This window comes from Telmatherina bonti (assembly GCF_933228915.1).
Source record: "Telmatherina bonti genome assembly, chromosome: 12".
Classification (NCBI taxonomy): domain Eukaryota; kingdom Metazoa; phylum Chordata; class Actinopteri; order Atheriniformes; family Telmatherinidae; genus Telmatherina; species Telmatherina bonti.
The window spans coordinates 29,257,852-29,280,716 of NC_136610.1; the positions used below are offsets into that span (position 1 = coordinate 29,257,852).

The 22,865-nt window shown below is 40.2% G+C and overlaps 1 protein-coding gene across 1 annotated transcript; it reads left to right on the forward strand.

The window, feature by feature from the left end:
- Positions 1–1,930: 1,930 nt before the first annotated feature.
- frmpd3 (FERM and PDZ domain containing 3) lies at positions 1,931–21,783 on the forward strand (the record flags this gene model as incomplete). The annotated part of the gene is made up of 15 exons (XM_079250305.1): positions 1,931–2,051; positions 2,862–3,016; positions 3,104–3,206; positions 3,511–3,556; positions 4,104–4,208; positions 9,311–9,418; positions 13,002–13,133; positions 13,594–13,713; positions 14,794–14,930; positions 15,434–15,560; positions 15,902–15,991; positions 16,214–16,393; positions 16,630–16,765; positions 17,481–18,368; positions 18,956–21,783. Exons 1-15 carry the CDS (start codon positions 2,011–2,013, stop codon positions 21,781–21,783), a joined length of 5,196 nt encoding a protein of 1,731 aa, XP_079106431.1. The 5' UTR covers positions 1,931–2,010.
- Between the last annotated feature and the right edge of the window lie 1,082 nt (positions 21,784–22,865).

Here is a 22,865-nt window from a genome sequence, read left to right on the forward strand (position 1 = left end):
AAGCCATGACCTCTCATGCCTGAGGAAATGTTGGCATCTGGCCACCGCGGCTGCACGGTGATCAAAGAGTGTCTGGTTCGCCCTCTCCCCCTAGTAGCAGCTACATCACTATTCTTATCCACCCACTAACCTTCTATCCTCCGGAGTTGCAGCAGGCGTACGAGAGTGGTCGCCATAGCAACGAGAAAGCCTGCCGATGTCCTTGCAAATCCTTTTTTGACAGAATTCCTTGGTGTTTTCTCTCAGTAAAAGGTCGACCATGCTGCTGAATAGCTGTTTATCTCTGCAGACGTGTAAGCTTCAGCGTCGACCGGCTACTTTCATCGCTTTCCCATCTGTTAAACTCTACCTTCCCACTTACTCTGAATGCCAAAACTAATCACTACACTGTGTCAGGAATTTAAGGCTGTTAATTCTGTGCTGATTCCAGAAAGCCACGGGACAATAAACAGAGGAAGGGGGATCTTTTACTGATTCTTGTTAACCTGCATTACATGTAGTTGTTGAATAACATTCAGGTTGACGGCAATACTCGCTGTCAGCTGTATTCTTTACCATCATAGACATAAATGCTCCTCTATAGAACCTCTAACTGGATGTCAAGATTCAAGTAAAGAGCACTCATTATAAGGATACTGTCTCATTACGTAAGATATAAATCGAGCCTATTCTGCAGTGAGGAAGAGGTGATTAGGTATTTCCAACTTCACACACACAGCTCATCCCGCTCAAATAACCAGTCCACAAGAAGATCCAATAGGATGAGTGTCTTTCTAGCAGCTGGTGGAAGGAGTACGATATTAGAGGAACTGAGTAGACGGATGAATGAGCAAAGAAGAGCGCTGCCAGAATCCATTAGGAGAATCAAAGGGGAGACTTATCATTTTCAATCATAAACATATAATCCTTTTTGGAGGCAGAACCAGCAAGTACAACATCATTTGTCTCTTTCGTACACCTTTAATGGTGATGGATCATCCTTTGTGTGTTATATATCGAAAAACAGTTTTATTCAAGTCAAATCTTTTAGTCTAATTTAAATTCAAACCATGCCTAATATGATAAACTTTAGGTATGAAGAGAGCTTAGTATGAAGCTTGATGTGTGATGCATCCATGCTCATCAGACACTAAAACACAAGGTAGAGATCAGTAATGTATCACTGGAATTGTAAATGAGCCATGCTCCTCTGTAAGCCACTGTTATGACACTCAACAACTGGCAGGAATATGAATGTGAACTATTGACTATTGTGACTCATCCTCCCTTAACTGATAGTTTGTTCTCTGCCTGTGGCACTCACAATCGTATTTGCTCTCAGCAATGCATCTTTGCATAATAATCCTGAGCAGCTCTGCCATGTTTTTTTTTTTTTTATCTGTGCCCTTCTGTTTTAGCCCATCTGCACCATTAACATCACAACCAGCGCCTCATCTTGAATCAGCGATCATCACTGTGCTAAATCAACAATATGAGCATAAATATCTGGCCACCTCTCTCTCACACAATGATTTCCATTTTCCTGCCACAAACACAGAAACCTGCGTGCCACAATCACACTCACTCTCTCAGTAATCTTGCTTTCACTGCCACCCACACAGGCATCTGTAAAAGAGCAAGTGCGGTTCACAGTATTAGTGTGGTCCACACGAGCAGAAACAGAACCTCGTTGTGTTACATCCTCTGTGGGGATTATGTTACATGTTCATGATAACTGCAGTTTTTCTGTAATGCCTCAGCTGATACTTTCACCAAATGTACATTGATGCAAACGCCTACGTTTGCGCTTTCGTCCTGTGCGTTTCATAGAGTAAAGAGCCAACCCTGAAGATTGTAGGAAGAAACAGAAATCTTACTGTTAAGAAGAAACAGGGCACCTAATTTTTTTTTGCTTTTTTTTTTTGCTTGCATCCCTTCTTGCTGTCTTTCTGTTGAGCAGGTGAATGATTGCCAAACAGAGAACAGCCTTTGCGAACAACCTCGTCCCATGTTGCTCCCTCCTCTCAGGGGATGGCCAAGGTCCGGGATGGACATACGAACACATGTGACAGGTACAAAATGCTTACGGATGCAAGGAAGTGGATATTCTTCTTTTAACACTCTGGGGACACCGGCATCATTGGCGATGCCAGGGACCATGTTGTGTTTAATCAAGCATAGCTTTCAAACCATAAAAGATAGAAACTTACTTTTTTTTACCCTTTTATTCGGGAGACTCCGGGCTTTCAGACAGTAGTTCCGACATCACTGTAGCCCATTCATAGGTGATACAGTGTTGTGTCAAAATAGGTGTTCCAATCAGAGCCTTTGTCTTTGGCACATGACATGTGTTTGTCCAATCAGAACCGATGATGCCTCAGGAAACGCCTCCAAACAGTGTCAATCACTATGCATCGGTGTCATTAGCAGTCGGATAGCTGCCTTCTGTATTTACAAGGCCGATAAATGATGAAAACAACAGCTTTTACTCACGCATTACTCAAGTAGTTTATTTCAACATAAACGACACGACGGCGTCGCAACAGATGTATAGCTTGGTAACAGATACAGTGTGTGCAGCTGACAGTGATTTCGGAAAGCTGCGGTGCTTCAGTCCCCTTCAATACCTTTAGTCATGCTTCGAAATTATAATACTCTTTATTTCAAGCAAAGGAGCCTCATTTACATAGCAGTTTATGATATTTCAATTCAAAATATAAAAAAAAGAAGGTATAGGACATTATGGGGCATTGAAAGGTGGTGTTTATTAGCATTTAAACCAAAAAAAAGTCAGGCGAGGTTTATTTCTCTAAAATACCCTTGGTCCCCAGAGGGTTAATGTGGGTATTTGTCCATTTAATGATGAATGTGTGTATTTACAGCACTGCCATGTTAGAGGAGAGCCAGGATGGTATGGACAGTGGTACCCTAAGTCCTGCCTCAGCTCGACAGGTCACCATCCAGCGCCACCCAACTCAAGGCTTTGGCTTCATCGCAGGCAGCCAGCGGCCTGTCATCGTTCGCTCCGTCTCTGCTGGTATGTGTGCATCTACGTGAGAGTGAGACTGTTAATGCAAATAAAATGGAACTTTTTATTAAATGTGCGTGCATACTTTATCTGCAGACGGCCCTTCTTTTGGCAAGCTTCTCCCTGGAGACCAGATCTTGGCCATTAACGAAGAGACGGTGAGCGACGTGCCCCGAGAGAGAGTCATAGACCTTGTAAGGTAACATCCTTTACTGTCCCAGGAGGAAGGGTGGGAGGTGGGAGGAAGGGAGGTTCCACAAGCCAAGTGACCAACAGCAAAGGCTAAAGGGAACAATGATGAAGTCATGGGTAAAGACGGCGGGTCAGAAGGAACACACTGTTTCTTACTGCTATTGATGTGTTACATCAACACATACCTGCGGATGAGTCACTCATTTTGCCCCTGAAGAACAGCAAGAAAATGGCAGATGTAAACTGCTCTGAAGCAGCATGCCGTCTGTTACATTATCTAACCCACTCTATTCTTTGCTGTTTTTCCACAGACGCTGTAAAGACACTATAGTTCTCACTGTGCTGCAGCCCCATCAGGTAGTACATTGGGACACTTACTGTCTTTCATGCTGCCCTCCCTCTGGATTTTACTTAGCCTTCATCAGTTTCAACATTTTTTCTTTCACTGTGAATCAAACAGAAACGCTTTAAAATATTCTGTTCAAAGAGTGCACACTTACACAGTAGAAGCATATATTAGTATTCATGTCATTCTTTCACACACTGGAGTCATTTCTTTTTCTGGTAACCCATCAGAACAACTCCAGAAGGGCACTTAAACACCCACATGAAACAAAAGTTTAAAAAAAAGGGGGAAAAAAGGAGTTGTGTATGGATGCATTGATGCATATAGAAATGATGAAAATGTCACATTTATTTTCCTGTATGCTGAAAACCGCATTGTTCTCACACCAAGCAGAAGAATAGCTTAAGATGAAAAGATTTGCAGATTTTCAGGCTAAATACTGCAGCAGCAATGGACAGGTCTCTTCAGTGCTTTTTGTCACAATTTCTTTTCTTTCATTTACATGTCAAAATTCAAACAGCCTTTCTCCTCATTTACTCTGTTTCCTGTTATTCTCAGTCACCCAAGTCTGCCTTCATAAGTGCAGCCAAAAAGGCACGCCTACGAACCAACCCGCCCAAAGTGCGCTTTTCAGAGCAAGTGTCCATCAGCGACCCAGACTCAGTAAGTTCAGCCAGTCATGTCTCTGAGTGACATGAAAATACATACTGTTATCCTTTATTCCACTTATTTCTGTGCTTTCTTTTTTTTTTTTTTTTATCAATGGTGAAAGTCACTAAAAATCCTTCTCTCTCCAGCCTATCTTTTATGTTTGAGTCTGTGGAGTTTGTGTATTGTTTGAATGTGTTCAAGACACAGAGAGAAAGTCTGCTCCAACCTTTTGACCCCGAATAAATTGCTTTCTGTCGGATTTACATTCTCCCAAGAGTGACCTGTGCCTCTTTTCAGGGCTTGCTCAAAGTATTTGAAAACAGCCACAATATTATTCAGAAATGTTTGTGCTCTATGGCCCTTCTTGTAGTGTCCTTCTTTTCAGATGCAGATGTCACATGCCTCACATTATAGGACTAATTGCCATTTATGAGCTATGGTTAGCATTTATGTGGCAGGATTCACAAACATGACAAGCAACATAAAATCAATAAAGATGCAAACATTAAAGGATAACATTTTTTAATAGTTAGAAATTAATAAAAGAATACAGAAAACAGTGTTGCTCACTGCATCCACCAAGTGGTTTGTGGAACATTTGAGTTAAACATCATCTCTGGACAAATTTAATTAATCTAATCTGTGTTCAACTTCTTGTAAGTATACAGATTTTCTTCTTTAATATACAAGGGTGTTAACAAACGCAATTTGTGTACAAAGGATCAGATATTTCAGCTACCATTACCCAGTCTAGGTCAGATTTTTTGCTGTTGTCATTGTGTTGATAATATAAAGGATTATCTGACTGTGTCACATGGCCTGCTGTTGAAATAAAAAGAGAGAGCTTACATGACTCTCAAGATTTACCTGGTTAACAGCTGGTACTAACAGTTTTGGCGTGACTGCTGGAATCTAGTACCAAGAAGCACAGGCAAGTTGCCTGAAAGATTTGGACACAGTGTTTTTCTATAATCAGCCCTCCTGCAGAAATGTTTATAGAAGATTTCCTTTCAGAGTACAAACTTCTGTAAAGGTATTTCTTAAAAATGTGTCATGTTGACTAAGCTTTGCACTTCACAATTCACTGCATTTTTCAGCTTTGTTAACTGCTGGGGGGGAAAAGCATGTCTGAAACACTCCACATGCCTGCGATGGCTTCCTTTGTACCCTTCCTGCTGGCGTTGCCTTACATCAGAAAGACTGCCGACTTGCATTCTTCTGAACTGAATGGAGGAAATCAAAGATGACCTGCAATCTGACTACTTTTCCAATTCCAAAATTGCTGAGAGGATTTGTTTCAGAAACAGAAACGTCTTCTTCACATGTAAAATATTAGCTCATTTTAAATTTGATGGCAGCAACACATGTCAGACTGTTGGAAAAGGGGTAATGTTCACCAACATTGCAGCATCTGCTCTACTTTTACAAACAGTAAACATCTGTGAGGTTAGGAAACCAGTCACGTTACATTATTACTGGCTGATACAGAATATTTAGCTGCTCAAACAGTCCTAGATCATGATTGCTGCACTTTTCACCTTCTGATGTACCAAATGTGTGGAAGATCTGGACTTCAGGCAGTACCTGCCGTCTTCTCATATGTTGTTATGGACATAACATGGTTTACTGACCGATATATTTAGCCTATTTTCCTGAATTATGCAAGGCCCTCCCTGAAAGAGCTGTCTGGATTGGAGCAGATGCATGCTCAAAAAACTTTATGTCAGGGATCCTTAAATCCTGGTCCTGGAGGTTTAGCAGCAGGTATTAGAAGTTCCCACTGCAACACACCTGATTCAGACAAAGACTTGTGCAGACATTGATGTCGAGCTCTACACATGTGCCTTTAACTGTGTGTAAGCTGCACATGCTGCAGGAACTAATGCACCTAACACCTAAAACCACCAGAGAGACAGGTTTTGAGCAGTCTCATAATAGGTTGGATAGTTCCTCTCCAGTTTGCAGGACACAGTGTCCATGGTTTCTAAAACCAATTTAAAATTTCAGTTCTTCTGAGAGAATAAGGTGGCCTGGTGGTTAAGACAATGGACTGCTAAACTGTTGTGCTCTGCATGAATCAAGTCCCATTCTCGTCATGTTAACTGGCGATCTGTCCAGGATGTACCCTGCCTCTTGGCCAATGATTGCTGGGATAGGCTCCAGCATCTCTGCAGTCCTTAATTGGACTAAGACGTTAAGAAAATAGATGGATGGATTCATCTGACCGCAGAACTTTTTTTCACTTTGCCTCCGACCATTTTAAAAAGTCTTTGGTCCAGAAAACACAGTGTTGTTTTGTGTTGACATATGGCTGCTTTGCGCGATAGACCTTTAACCTCCATTTCACGAGCAAGGACCACACCCCAACTGTGTCAACTTAAATTGATTTAAAGGGGCTGAAGGAAGAAGGATGTGGAATGGACATCTTGGGTGGGGGGAGTAGTGAGTTGGTTGGGGAGACTCAGGGTGGGAGATCTTCAGGAGACCAACGGATGGATCCTCCCCCACCTGGAAGAGTAAGGAGAGATGGGCTAGAAAGAAGAAAAGATGGGTGAAAGGAAATGAGTGAGGAATGGTGGAGGCACAGAGGCAGCAGAGGAAAGGAAGAAAAAGAAAGGAGAACAAAAGTTGATGGAAGGAAGACGAAGAGAAAAGAAAATGTGAGTTTAAGAAGCTTTGCCAGGTGATTAGATGTGTTTTTGAGGCGTAGCCCCGCTTCCCATCTCAACGTGTTTTTGAGCCCATCCAGCAAAGAAATATGTCTGTTTTTAATGCTGTTCCACATGAAGGCATTCAGTTTTGACCTTTGGTCTCTTCCCAGGCAGACAAATTCCTGATCTTTAGATGATACAGTATTACCCGCTGTACACAATGATGTCTTCAAAGTCTGCAATTTTACAGTCAGGATCCCATCAATCCATCCATCTTCTGCAGCTCAGGAAACATTTTTCTAAAACTGTTCCAAATTTTAGGCATAATTTATCTCTCTGACAATTTGAACATCTAAGTCACTCTACCTCTGAAATGTTCCTTCTGTGCTCCGTCACGTCTCGGTTCTGCTTTAATTAACCTTATTAGCTGTCAAATTGTTGTTTTTTACTTGTGACAGTTACTTTTCTCCACTCTTGCCGTATCTGTTCCAGTTTTTTTTTGTTTGTTTTTTTTTAAATGTGATGCGCAGTCAAATTTAAAAAAAAAAACAAATTACATAAAATGGCAAAATGTCTCAATGTCAACATTTAACATATTTTATGTTTAACTGGTCTGTTTTTATCTTACAATGTCCCAACTTTTTTGGAATTAGAGTTGCAGAAGGAGGCATATGATACCTACTGTATCAAATATATTTAGCTGCTTCATGTTTTTTTTTATTTGTTTTTTGTTTTGTTTATTTACTTTGTATTTACAGTACTTAAGTTTGTTTTCTTGTTTTTTTTTTTAATCCACCATAGGTCAATTGCTGATATATCTTCATTCATATTTTTACTTGCATTGTCCGTACGGGCAGCGGACTGTAATTGTAAATGGTAAGGATGCTATGATGCACCAGGGGGTTTATATCCACTGGCTTTGTTTTCTAACAGCTGTTTACAGCATCCCACATGTAGAAAGTAAATACAGCAGTGATAACTATGATAATAATAATAATGGTGCAAAAGGTTTTCCTTATGATTATATTCGCTCATTGAGTTCATTGGAGCTCATTAACAAAAATAATAATAATAATAATTCTAATCCCTGATATAAAATACATCATAAATGTATGAACTAATTTATGCAAATTTTGTGTTGTACGGACAAATAAGCTGCATCTAGACTCCCACCAAAGTCATCAGCTCCTCATTATCAACACCTGTTTCTGACTTTGTAATAATTTGTATTGGTCCTGTTTGACTAGTTTGATAAAGCCTGTCAATAGTTTGTTGCGCCCATTTATAGATCAGAGCAGTTTTAACACTTCTTCACCAGAACTGGAAACTTCCGTTAATGCTGAATGTTTATGACTTCTGATCACATGCTAACTTGCTCAGTTTAGTAAATCTACCTCCTGGTCTCCCCATACCAAACTGGCACCAGCTCCCCATCACTAACAAGAACAAATGTTATGACTTAAAATAGCATGTGACAAATCTACTTATGCCGCATTTTCGAAGCAACCTCGATTTGATGCCACAATATAAAGTAAGATCTGTTCTCTAATAACTCTTAGTGACTTTAATCACTTCCAGTCAGTTCAGAAGAACAGCCCTTTCTCCATTAGCAGGCTGCCAGGCATCTGCTGCAGACACAGCTCCGCAGTGAAACTGAATGCATTTTCTCAGATATGTCGTCGTGATAAATCCACTTCAACCTGCTCTGATGAACAATGTACGTCTTCTTTTATTTTATTTTTTTTATTTGGCTATATCTCACCATCAGATTAAAAAAAAAAAAAGAAAAATACAGGAAACTGATGAGAACTGATTTCACTTGGCTATGAACTGATTGTCTCCTGCTGCATCACAGCCATGTCATATTAAAACTTCCAGCTTTATATCATTGCTGCTTTTATTCACAAATGTAGCTACATTTATAGAACTGAGTCATGTTCTAAAAATGCATTTGGTAAGATAAACTAACAGGAGACAGTGAAGAGAAGAATTTACATCGCAGCCAAGCCTTGAAGAATTTAACTGCATATCATAACTTTTCACTTTGTACCTTGAGAATAAGCAGAAACTTGAATTGGGCTTCTTCTGCTATACCTTCCTTCACACAATTCTGTGGTCAATGCTTTCATTCCATCCATCCAATTTTCCTTGCATCACATACATACTGAATAGAGAAATTTAATAATCCCTCCTTTGATCGTGATACAATGCATAGAGTGGCCATGTCAAGCCAGAGTTTGGCTCCTGCTCAGACTGACCTGGGTTCAGTTAAAAGATCTTTCCTTTGTTCACATGAGGCATCTCAGCCTCTTGAATCCTCCTCTACTACTTAATATTGATTTTCACTCACTGGTGTAGACCAACCATTACAGCTGGCTGTGTTCCTCCGTGATCACCTTTGTAACACATTAGTGGTCCTTTTTTCCACTAAACAAGGCTTCTTTCTCCTTCAATCTGTTTCAGACAATGCTCAAGGACGACTCCTTGCTCCTCATACCAAATGTGCTGAAGGTGTTCTTGGAGAATGGACAGATTAAGTCTTTTACGTTTGACAGTCGCACCACTGTAAGGGTAAGTATTCACCATGTTACAAAAACATATTTAAATCAGTCATAACATAATTGCCCTAATGCAGCTTAGTCTATATTTTTATATTAACAAGAGTTCATTTGATATTTCCAGCAGTGATCAATTACAGCAGCATCAGCTCTATAGTGTGTTTCATTGTCTACTAGTTTGGTTCAGTCCTGATGGCATCTTCTTTTATTTTCCAGACTAATGACACGTCCTAAGAAATGTTTAAAAAAAAAAAGAAGAGTGAAATTCAGCTAGTAACTGTATTTTTTAACATAAATTTATCTATAAGTTATTTTTTCAATGTGAATATTAAATTTAATGTTGTTGCCTGAAAGTGAAAATAAATTGCACATTTGCATTAGTACAATATTTCAATGAGTTTTCAAATCTGATGTTTTGACTGGAAGATATCAAAGTATGAACTTTAGGGTATCGATCTGCCCATCTCCAGTAGAAGACAATAGCAGAAATTCTAATTAAGTAGCCAGGAGCTAAAATGGCGTAGCATTCGAGGCAGTAGCCACTGCATAAAGCATAGCTGTTAGCCAGTAGCAGTGTCTAAAATAGTTAAAAAAAATAAAGATAATAAATTAACATTCTTATGCTTCTATTAGCATATTAACAAAGATAATATGACTTATCTTTGGTAGAGGCCGTCATAATAATGCTGTTTCGCGGAAAAAATAAAAAATAAACAGAGATCCTGCTGTATACAGTGATGGTTTGTGAGGCAGTTAGATAAATGACTTCTTTTTCTTTTTTGTCTCTTGTACTGATTGTCTGTGATTGCCCCACAGTGCACTACTGCTCCTGCAGTTTCCAGTGGCACTGCTCCATTGCTGTGTTTGGCTACGCATCTGCAAGCTCTCTGAAAACAATCAAATACACACAAATTAGATGGACAGATGGCTTCATCCTTACACATGCATGTTTAATGTTGAGCATAAATGAGACACTTGGGTAAATGATAGTGATGGACAGGAGAGGCTTCACTAAATTCTGAGGCTTTCTTTCTAATTGTGCCAAAAGAGATTCAAAGCTTTGAGGCTTCAGAGTAACTACAAACAGCGACATCTGGTGGCCAATCGGATCCATAACAACCTCCCACGAGTTTAGGATTCAAAAACTGTGGTCATTTTTAAACCGCTAAGGTTCTTAATAATCTTTGCCTAATAATGATTGCATCATCTTTACACTTTAAGTTAATTATATACTTGTTAGAAGACACTGAAACACTGCAGATTTTTTTCATTAAAAGGTGTGACATGTTTGGTTTTTTAAAGGACACATCAATCCATCTGTCCATTTTCTTAACCGCTTAGTCCAATTCAGGGTTGCAGGAAGCTGGGGTCTATCCCAACAATCATTGGGCGAGAGGCAGGGTTTACCCTGGACAGGTCACCAGTCCATGTCCAGACCATGTCCAAATGGACACATTCAGTCATACTAAAAATTCCAGATCAAACCAAAGAAAAAAAATGACGGAATATCAAAGGTAAAACGTTGGTTCAACTTGATTTATAAAGCTTTATTTAAAAACTGAAGTGCATACAAGAACAAAGATCTTACAGCTGATTATCTATTCAGATGAACACAGAAACATCTTGTTTTTCCTTTATTGCTTTAATCCAGAGTTCGTAAAGGAAAAATAAAAGAAATTAAAAAAACACCACTCAAAGCTGTCAGACTAAGGAAATTTACTGAAACTGAGCCAATGAAATGTTTTGAAACACTTAGAATCAATCAATCAGCGATGGAGTTGAAAACTTTGGACGTCACTGGTCATGTGACAGGGATGCTTTGATACGACCTCAGACAGTTTTTCAAATCAGTCTTCCTTGAAGAAGACTCAACGTCATCTGGCCATTGAGAGAAAACAGGCATATTTACGACCCCATTCATGACAAAATTAAGACCCCATTAAGACAAAAATGAAGAGAAGGCACAAAAACAAGCTTCAGATGCTGATTATTTATTGATTGATTTAGTTGCAAGAACTTAGGAATTTCAATTTTGGGGATACAGAAATTTGACAGAAATTAATATTTGAGTGGAATTTAACAGCAGGCCCTTTTGTAAGGCAATGAGAGACAAATGGATGAATAAATGCCGTGCTGATGATCCATATATCACAGATGCAATTATATTTAAACCTGTTACAACTTAGTGTATAATGTAATTAACTACCAGGGGCTTACAATGCAGCCTTTTGCCATAGTTAAACCAAATAGTGTTTTCTCTGTTAGATCATTTTATTTCTATCTTTGCTAATATGTTTGAAGCTGATTATGTGATGGGTATAAAAACCATCTAGACTCTCCTCTTCACATATGGCTGTGACATTTAATTAAAACAATGACTGTAAATCATTTATCCCAAGCACTCCCTGAAGTTGATGTGGAAAGCATTTATTTTGAAGAAATGTCTAAAAGGAACTGCTTCGATTTAATTACATTTTTCCCTCTTAGTTACTGAAATATACAATCTCATCAGTGTCATTTAGATCATAAAGCAGCAAATGAACTCAGTCGAACAGAGGTCATTTCAGTCCCTCACACTCTGAGACGAGCCTGACATCTCCTAGTAGACTTATTAAACGCACTCTATTAAATTTCACAAATCTCTCCCCTGCACAAGGAGGGCGAGCAAGAGAGAGAGAAAGAAAAGAGAAACACAGAGGCAATTTTAAGGAAAGATGGATGAAGCTCTTTCCTGTCACCTTAATTAAATGGAATTTCAGCATAATAGGAAAGCTCAGATCAATAATACAATGCCACAGATTAAATCAATGCCACAGTAGGGGTACCCACTCGTATGCCCATTAGATAGTCTTGTCAACTAAAGAAGCCACCATTTGTGAATCTTTCACTTGATTTTGTGCCTTTCTGGGGTGCCGCTTAATGCAAATCACGTTTGTCAATACAGTTGAAACTGCTTAGCTTTGTTTTTTTACGGAAAGCTATGGCTTGGATAATCAGCAAGTGTCCACGGAATTCTTTATCTACAGCTTCTTCTAAGTATGCATGCTTTAGTTTACTGATCCTAATGAGCTTCCATATTGACATTCGCAGCCAAAATACAACAGAATCCTTTTTATGGCTCATGCTTATGAACATTGTGAGGACAAAGGAGTTAGGAAGTTATCCTGAGGCAGGGCTCACTGTGAGATATGATAAGCCATACGTTTCTCCTCAGATTGTGCTCTCTGTGCAGTTTAGAAAGAGGATATGATAAAATATCTACATCATTCATAGATACTGATCTGCAGAAGAGCAAAACTTTGCCTGCACAACCCAGTTTTCTTGAAATAGATCCACTCTGTGTGTGGAATCAAAATCTCTATGAAACCTCTCGGCTGCTCAAAGCAACAAGCTTCTATCAAAGCAAACAACCTACATAAAAAATACTCCCTGCAAAGATATCACATCGACAAACTACACTGTACTGCAGCAAGCATGAAAAGATTTCAGGTGGAAATAGCCTCCATGAATCAATAATTTTTTGTTGTGGTGTAAATGGATTCTCACAGTGGAAACGTATTCCACTCTCCCATTTGCTTCCATCTGTCTCCTTCCAGGATGTGATCTCCTCCCTGCAGGACCGCCTCTCACTGCGCTACATTGAGCACTTTGCTTTGGTGCTGGAGGCAGGTGGTCTGGACCAGAATCAGAAGTTGCACCTGCTGCAGGAGAACCAGCCACTGACACATGTGAGAAAACCCTAACAAATAATAGCTCCAAGATGTGTCTAAAAACAGATTTACCTTTAAGGCATTCACTTTATTAAAGTAATAACAATCCAGCTCTATGATCAGTAAAAGATACAATCTTTTAATATATAAGAAACTTACTTTTGCTTAATTAAGTTGGATCTACTTACTTTTGGGAATATTCTGGATGCTTTTCTTTTTTAATGCAGTCTGTTTGGCTCTAGAATCATGTTTAGGGGTAATAGTTTGAGGTTGTTGCAAATGTTTGCTATAGAGCTCCACATTTCTGTGCATTTCTTTACCTTGTTCATATAGCATCACAAAAAACAGCTCAGGGGGCTGTGCAAAGATACATATGGCATTCAGAAATGAGATTCGCTGTTCGCTGAAGGAAAATAGTCCTGTGATACACCAGTAAGGATGTAGCTGTTATCTGACTGACAGGGTCGTATTCCCTCAGGTGGTGCATAGAACCTACTTCCAAGGGATGAAGTGTTTGTTTCGCATCTGCTTCTTCCCCAAAGATCCAGCAGATCTTCTGCGAAGAGACCCTGCTGCATTTGAGTATCTCTATATACAGGTAAAGCACTGGATTAATAGGAGAGATTTATACAGATGCCATTTAATCTCATGACACTTTTCAGCAGTTGTCTCTTCAAAGTGTTTCAAGTGAGTGCCTTGATTTTTTTTTCTTTATATCATAAAGACAGTTTAGTTTCATTTGAAAGTTTCTATTGGGTTGTGTTTACTTTTGCTTTTACTATTGAAGTTAGAAATGATAAAATACCAAGATATTGTGAAGCCCCTTTTTAATTTGTCAAAGATTCAACTGACATTTGCAAATGTTTGTCTTTTAGCAAAGTTAAGGTCTGATTTTTTTTTTTTTTAATCTATTTTAAAATTATGAAGCAAAAAAACCCAATTTTTTATTTTTAGATTCGATTTTCCCACCTTTACTGACTATTGTCTATCCATACATTTCCTTAACCACTTAATCCAATTAAGAGTCGCAGGGAAGCTGGAGCCTATCCCAGCAACCATTGGGCAAAAGGCAGGGAACACCTTGGACTGGTAGCCAATCCATCACACTACCGACTGAGTCTCTGTGGCTCATAGGAAAAACCATGGCCACACATAAAAGAAACTGATTTTTCACAACTGCAAGACATCTTTCTTTCTGCCCCATGGTAAGGGGCTGACATTAACAGTCCCTTCAAAAATGATAAACTAGTCTAATCATCAGATTGCTTTCCAACACAGCATGCAGAATAGTCTTACACCATCCTTTTATGTGGCTGTAGTTACAGATTTATTTCCTAGGAAGCAGAGTAGCCTCCAGAGCACAGAACAGGCTATTTCTATCAAACAAGAAAGGATTTAATTGGGGGGTTTTAGTGGAAGTGGCCACATTTAAAAAACTTTTTTAAATGCATTGCTTTTATAAATATACCTCATTTAATTAGTATTCAGTAACAGTATTTAGACAACAGGCCCGTTGTAAGCTCCCCTAAAGCACTTTCATGTTTACAGCAGGCATTTCAATTGTCAGGATTTCAGAAATGGTGTCTGGCAAATAAACAATCAGAACTGTTGTAGATTTCAGCTTCTACTTAATAGTTTGTAGTTGACTGTGTGCTAAACAACATTTATGTCTTCACAGAGTCGCAATGACGTCATCAAGGAACGCTTCAGCATGGACTGGAAATCTGACATCACGTTACGATTAGCTGCGCTCCATATTTACATCACTGTGTCCTCTGCAAGGCCCAATCAGAAAATCTCTCTCAAACATGTCGAGTAAGTCCATAAACTAAGTTTAAGTTTATTAAACTTCTGAGAAATTGTAGAAAAAACACAATGTAATTTTATTTTACTTCATCAGCAATTCTGAATAGCCTGCCAGTGAGTCTTAATATCTAAATGATTAATTATTCATCTAAATAGTAATAAAACTGTAAATTTAAGAAAGAACATATTGCCCTGGCCATTTTGAGACAAAAAAAATTCTACTGCTTTGGGAAATTACATCTCTCCCTCACTTTTCCCATTTATTCTTCAAAATGTCCACCTAGCGAGTAGTTAGCTTCTGCCATCAAAAGCACAGAAACACATTTGTTGTGCTTGTATTAGACTTCAGTTGGCCAGGACAAGTCAGAGGTTGTAGAAGATGTCAGCACAGCTCACTGTTTCTTTTCTCACAAGATGAGAAAGCTCCTTTTCCTCATCAGTATTACCGTTCCCCTTGTATATTCTTTATGCGTATAGAAATCTGGCATTTTTCTCTTTCCTCTCGGTCATAGAAAAGAGTGGGGTCTGGAGCCCTTCCTTCCACTCACTCTGCTCCCAACGGTGAAGGAGAAGAATGTGTGTAAAACCCTTTCTCAGCTGCTGAAGACCTACCAACATCCACCGCCATCAGGCAACAAGGTTTCTCCATTTGAAAGAATTTGAAGACTGATCGTTGCCATTTGATAAAATATTTATAAGAATGAAAAACATACAGACCATTTCTCAAATGGTCATACTCTTGATTACAATTTGTTTACAAAGTTCAGCACTTTGCAGCTTTTTTGCAAGTATTTTTACTTTATTGTTATGCCAGAACTAGCCCTCTGGGCAAGCTCTTCATCCCTACAGATTTAACTGTTGCATAAGACCTTTTCTTTCAGTCGGAGCCGTAGCTCAACAGTGCCCCCAGGAGCATGTCAACAGCACAAGAGACTTTCCCTTTTAAGACAAGAATTTCTTTATAATCATTATCTTGACAGGTGCCCCCACTCCAAGGAAAGCTGCAGTACATGAGGGTACTCAACGACCTTCCACCTTTTGGTGGAATACTGTTTCACACTGTTGGACTGGTAATAGTTCAAATTTTTTCTTTTAAAAAATACATTTGCATGTCTTTTATTTAGTTTTTTGCTCCATTCAGTTTTTTTTCATGGTTTTTAAGCTATGTATCCTCTGCTCTTACACAAGGAGTTAGATTATGTTAAATGCAATAAAGTAAAATAATAAAACATGCAAAATAAAAAATAAAAAATTCAAATTGTGATATGTGATAGTTCTGTGTTCTCATATAGGATGAAAAACAGTCTGCTACAACACTACTAGTGGGCCCTCGGCATGGTATCAGTCATGTGATTGACCTGAAAAACAACCTTACAACAGTTCTGGCTGAGTTCAGCAGAGTTTCAAAGATCCAGCTCTATCGAGAGAGCCAGGGAGTAGCCCGAGTGGAGGTGACAATTCATGAGGCCAAGGTATCCCAGCATATGAGAGACACCATTTTTAAAAGATAAATCAAATACTGACATGCATTTTCAGTGCTTTTTGTTTCAAGATTTTGTTTCAGTGTCATAAAGGTTAAAGTTATGATATAATGTTCTTCAGTTATATAGCTTAAATTTGATCAAACTAAAACAAAAAAAGAGGGGTCAATACTCATTGCCTGTCCCCTAAATAGCCTTCTAATGCCCCTGTCTACTACCTCTTTCAGCCCCTGGTTCTACTCATGGAATGGCCTGATGCCAGTAACTTTGCATGCCTAATCTCTGGCTACTACAAGCTGTTTGTAGATCCTAAACGGACCATTTACTTTCGTAACCCTGGTCAGTCTCAGCTGACCAAGGCAGGTAAGAGTTAAATTCTGGTCAATTTTTTTCATTCAGACAATATACATCTCACGTGTATACATGTATGTTTATATATATTTGACTCATCAAATGGTAAAATATACCTTAATCAAAATACTACCTTAAAGGAAGGAAGTATTAAGCACAACAAATTCAATAAGTTAAACAAGTGAAAATGTCTTGATTTCAGCATCACATTAAACAGTGCATGTCAGGATATGTTTGATAATCTTCATTATATGTTGGCTTTCCATGGTCATTGATAGCCACTGCTTCTATGCTGACTGAAATCATTATAGTACTGAGTTAGTCTATAAATCCCATCCCATGGCGCCCTCTGCTGTCTCTCCTCTCATCTCCATCTTGGCTCATTGGAATGGAATGCCATACTTCCTTTTCCCTAAAACAAAATAACACCATGGATAAGTAAAGTGAACTGTGTTTACCGTCAAACATGAACAGATCCTCTGCCATCTGCTGAATCAATCTGTATTCTACATTAAAGAAGAATCCTGCCATCATAATGTCATCACATTCCACCTGAATCTAAACCTCTAACCTCAGTCAAACTTCAATTTTCTACATCCATCTCTGATTAAAAACAATCCTCATCTGACCACCAGCTGTCGCCTCTGCTTGTCCATCTGGATCTTCTCTATACCCAACAGTTCTTAACACCTCAAACTCTCCACTGCTCTGACCATTTTATCCTCAGATTACAGAAGCTCCCACCATCCCCATCCACGCTCTGGAGCAACTGGATTGCAAAGTGGAGGGCGGAGAGGGGACGAGAGGGAAAGCTCACACAGGGAGTCAGGGTGCTCACGAGCCGTAGTTCCTGCTGAGCCTCAACACCTAGGCCTGTGTCATGTTCACCTTCGAGAACAACAATTTCATGATGTGCAAACTCATACAGAGAGTGAACTCGACATCAATGACAACTTTATATCTCAGGAGCCCCCCGGGAGGCCCCGCACCAAGTCAGATCCAACACAAGAAAGTACAGAAGAAATAGCTGGAGCTTTACAGAGCCCAGCAGAGGAGAAAGTGGAATTTCGAGTCAGAGCTCAAACAATGGGTCAATCCCAGAAAACCTCACGATACTTCTGTGACTCCTGCAAAGCCAGGCTTAGGGCAGAGGGTTTGACAACAACAATAAATGGTAGTGGGAGCTCGGGGAAACATTGCTCAAGTGCTTGTGCCTCCCGAGATGGAGGTGCTGTTGATCTCATGGCTCTTCCACCCCCCGGAAATGAGGAAGAAGATGAAGAGGAATCTGACGAGGCAGAAAAGAAGCTACAGCCGCCACCACCTGCCATTGCTGCTCCACCACCTGGCTTCAGGGACAACAGTTCTGATGAGGATGACCCAAAGAGGGGGAGAAAGGCTAGAACCAGTGCTAGTACTGGGGCTGCCTCTGGGAAGCTGGCTCAAGCAAAGGAAGATGTGCCTGTGACACTAATTGATAATGTGTCCACAAGAACCGTCAGAGATCATGCCCAGGAGCTGGACGATGCTCTGGTGTCCACCTTACAAGCATTGGAGGCTTTGGCAGCCTCCGAAGACTACCCACATCATCCCCAGCAACCAACACAAACAGCAGGTCAACAGCCTCAGTCAGGCCACTGATCACATCTCACTATAACAACACTTAAAAGCATTCTTTTTATAATGTATAGAACTACTCAAAAATGCACAAAACCTTTATTTTTACTCAAGTTCAAAAGCATTGTGAAATGGCAAATAAATTTTTTAATCATGGTCTAAAGCTTGACTAACTGTCAAGTTAAACTAAATGAAACTAGTGACTAAGCCTGCTGAGTCACTAGAGGTCTAACATATTTTTAGGAGACAGATTTTGAGTCTGATTCTCACATACAAATTCCTAAACCAGAAAAAGCTATTGACATTTGATGAACTTATATTAATGCTTATCTGCATACTTTTCAAACAGTCTCAAACACTGATATGCATGCAAAAGTTGTAATGCTCTCGGTAATCCCACTAATGCATGATGCAGTCTGAAAAGGGCCCATACATTTTAATCTGAATAACTGATTCAGGAAAACTAAACTAAAACTATTCCCAACTACACTGTGCCATTTCTAATGACAATTCATATGTTTCTGCATTAACGTTTGTTGCTTCTTGATGATACTAACATTTGCTTTGTGTTGCTGTTCTCCCCAGGGCTGATTGTCTTAGCTGCCATTACACCTGAATCATCGTTGGATTCAGGTCATGAGACCAATTCCTCTGAATTGACGGATGTTTCTGAGATGGTGTCAGCAATGAAGCAAAACCAAAACCAGGCCTACCTGCTGGCTCACCACATCAACAAAGAGCGTATTCTCTGTCGCCGTGACTTCCCTCTGGCTATTCCCGGCTGCACTGCAAAGACCATAGGGACTGGGGCTTTCTCTGTTGGTCAGATACGTGCTGGTTGTCCACCCAAGCAAGTAATCCTTAGCAAGACTGTGCCCTTTAAAGTCAGCCCCAGCCAAGATTCAGCAATCCTTAGTGTTGTGACAGAGCAGGGGAGCAATCAAGACGCTACTCTGACTGAACACAAAGCAGAACTAAAAGCAATTCCTGAATCCGCCAAAGCAAACACCCTTGATGCCCCATATAAACCACCTGAAGAACTTCAAGTGTCTGATGCTTTGCTAAAAGCTCAAGTCAATTCGGATCAGAAGTTGTCAAATTCTCCTGGAGAAAGACTAAGCCAAAATCTCTCTGATGGTGTAAAGGAGAAGACAGCAGCAACTCCTAATACAGACCCAATAAACAAAGCCTTACCTATCATCTTGCCTGTGGACAGAACTGCCTCTGCCAAGATTTCTCCTACTATAATGTGCCAAGATGCCAAGACTGCCTCTAGTGAGACCATGAAGCCTTCAAGCTCCACAGAATTTCTGCCAGTTGACGACCTTTTCTGCACATGCCCAGTGAAACAGGAGCCTGCACCTCAACTAAGGCTAAAAGACCCACAGGTTCAGAAGATAGTAGTGTTTCAGTCCTCCTCTCCCACAGACGATGAGCGTCTTCGTGCCAAAGGCCTCCAGTTGGCCAACAGCAAAGAAAGCAAAGAGAGCACAGTGAGAGTTGGAGCAGATCCTATCTTGGCTAAACCAAGCCCACAAATACAAACTAAGTTCTCCCCTCATTTGCCTGTAAAAGTAGAAAGAAAGGAAACAACTGAAAGTAAGACTGAGTGTGCCCAAAGCAAATCACATCACGAGTCACAGAAATGTCACATAAAATCCTTACCTATCTTAGATGACCCAACCACCACAAGCCCTTCGGTAGATAAAGTCTCCACTCTTCCAGCTAGAGACTTGAAGAAGCACAGCAGCAGTAAGGGGAAGTCTCAGCGTAGTGCCCCTTTCTTGAGCTTTAGAAACCTTCTCTCAGCTACATTTCCAGCGAGGATGCGAAGAGAAACAGACGAACGGAGGGCTCAGCTGCAAAAAGTTCGCCAGTATGAACTAGAGTTTTTAGAGGAGTTGCTGAAACCCAAATCATCACAAGGAGAATTTTTGTCTCAAGGATCCTCACCTGTGCCGACCGGCACTCCTTGTGCCTGCCAGCTCCGCACCAGTCCTGTGCTTAAGGCCCCAGGGATCTCCAGGGAGCAGCGGCGCAGTTGTGACTGTAAGCGAATGTGTAGGGGCATGCGACTACCTGACACCCCAGTTGGCACCACAACAGAGACACAAAACAGAGGTAGAGAAAGAACCATCTCAAAAACCCCACCAGCAGTTTCCAAAGTACCTCATCCCCAAGGTGCCACAAGGAGACCACAGACCTTAGAGATCAAGACCACTCGAATACGATCCACCAGCCTTGAGTCAAGAGAGCCAAGGGGAGACAAGGGATCTTGCTTGCCCACCTGTACTTCTCAAACTGATTGCATGGGAGCGCCACAATACAAAAAGCTCCAAAGACGATACAGCATTGGAGAGCTAGATAATAGCACTAGCACACCTGTGTATGCTGAAGTGAAGCCCAAAACTAAAAGTCTGGAGAAGGAGATGGAGAGAGTGAGGGCCACAGGGCTGAGGCTCCCAACCCCAGTAGAGCCAGTCCACACTCAGACTCACCAGGCAGAGGGGAAAGGGAAAAAAGGTGTGTTTTTCATTCAAGGAGATGAATTACAGCGTGAAAGCAAAGAAGGGACTGGGGAAGTGCTGCTGTCCCTGCCCAGTGAGGACAGTGATGACAAAGACAAATGCTGCTCATTTTGTTTCTGTTACAGGAAGTGTGAGGCTGCAGATGAAAGCAGTGAGAAAGATGAACTCTCATACGCCATACCTCTTCAGGTCCTCCCAGGCATGGAGATGGACTCACGCACTTTTCCTGTTGTAAGCAAAACGCTACAGGTTCTTAATGCTGAGGGCTGTAGTGGGGAAGAAGAAGAGGAGGAGGAGGAAGAAGAGGAACCTCAGACACAGGACATTGATCTAAGAGCCTGTGGTACTCTGGAAGGGAGCCTTGCACGGGTACAGGCTCTACAGGGGAAAACTTTCAGTTTACCTGATGGTTTCCTAAATGCTCAGCTGGATGCTAATGAGTTGCTAGCTATCTTACGACAATGTGCTAATAGCCCCCAAGCTGAAGGTGAAGCGCGTCTTCAGCCCTCACGGGTTACAGAGTATAAGCAGGAACTGGCAGTGCGCTTCAAAGAGTTCAGAGCATCATGTCGAAGAGTGGCAAGCGTTGAAAAAAGCCCAACTCGTATGCTAGCTGTTGTCTCAGCCAGCTTTCAGGTGTTGTGTGAACTAACTCAGACCTTCATCAAACTGGTCCGAGGGGTTCGTTCAGAAACCCAAAGGTTGCAGCTGTTGAGAAAAGTTGAAGAAGTAGCTATCAACTACACTTTGCTTCTGCGTGCAGCAGAGGAGTCCATGGGGCACTCGAGCAGCTTGCCGACAAAGACAGTGAGCCCTCAAGTTTCCTCCAACACCAACAACATGAGCTCACTCACGCGACCCATTAAAACTCTGCCTGCTCAGTAAGAACAAGTTTCACAGGAATGTAATTTCAACGGTCCAGAATGTGGGTAAATACTATTCTCTAATAAATTCATAAATTTATTTAATTATTGTTTACAATTTTTACAAAATGTGCAATGAAATCATCCTCAGTAAAAATTGCAATGCAACTGTTCCATGCCATGTTTACAAGCCCTGAGGTAGCCTGGTTTGGAAAAATCAAGATACACCAAACTAATGCACAATGGAATAAGAACCTTATAACAGACTAGGTGATACAGGGCTAATCACCTCACATATACATATATGTATATTCACAATCTACATGAGTCATTATAATATAAAATTTTATATGTAATGTATATTTTAGTTGTGTCTACTTAGCAAATAATATCAAGTTTTGTGAAGAAAAGAGGTAAAGAATATATTTGAAATGTATTGAGTTAAGAGAACTACACAAATCATAATACATCACAAATAAATGTTTGTTTTGGACAAAAATAATTCAGAAATCTTGTCAAGTAGCGACTTCTGTAAACTGCATAGTCCAAAAAGTGGGTTGGTTAGATGGTGATGTGTTTGTTTGTGGAATTTGCTAGCTGTTGTAACACAAAACTGATCTATGTTGGCTTTGATGGAGATGTCTAACATTATGATACGTGAGTCAAAATGTAAGTAACAAGAGTTGGAAAATGAAAAGCACTGGAAAACAAGTTAACAAACTTTGCTATGCTGACTGACAGGGCCACATTCTTTCATAATAAGAGTGCAGGTATGAAAACCACCTGCTCAGAGCAGACAATGTAGCAGAGACCTAAGTCACAGTTCTATCCGCTGTACAGTCATGAGTGTTTTCACTTCACTCAGCTGTAAAAAAGACATACCAACAATGTAATCAATATCACAAAGTGTGTATTCAACACTATCACTAACCCATGGGTCACTTACATCTCACTGGATATGAATCATCATTTTAAATATAGACATATACAAGCAAATGAGTCAGCTTGTAACTAGGAATTTGCACAACCTCTGACATTCATTTCTGAATTTCAAATTGATCTTTTTGTTTAAATCTTTTTTTTTTTATTAATTGCTTGACTGAA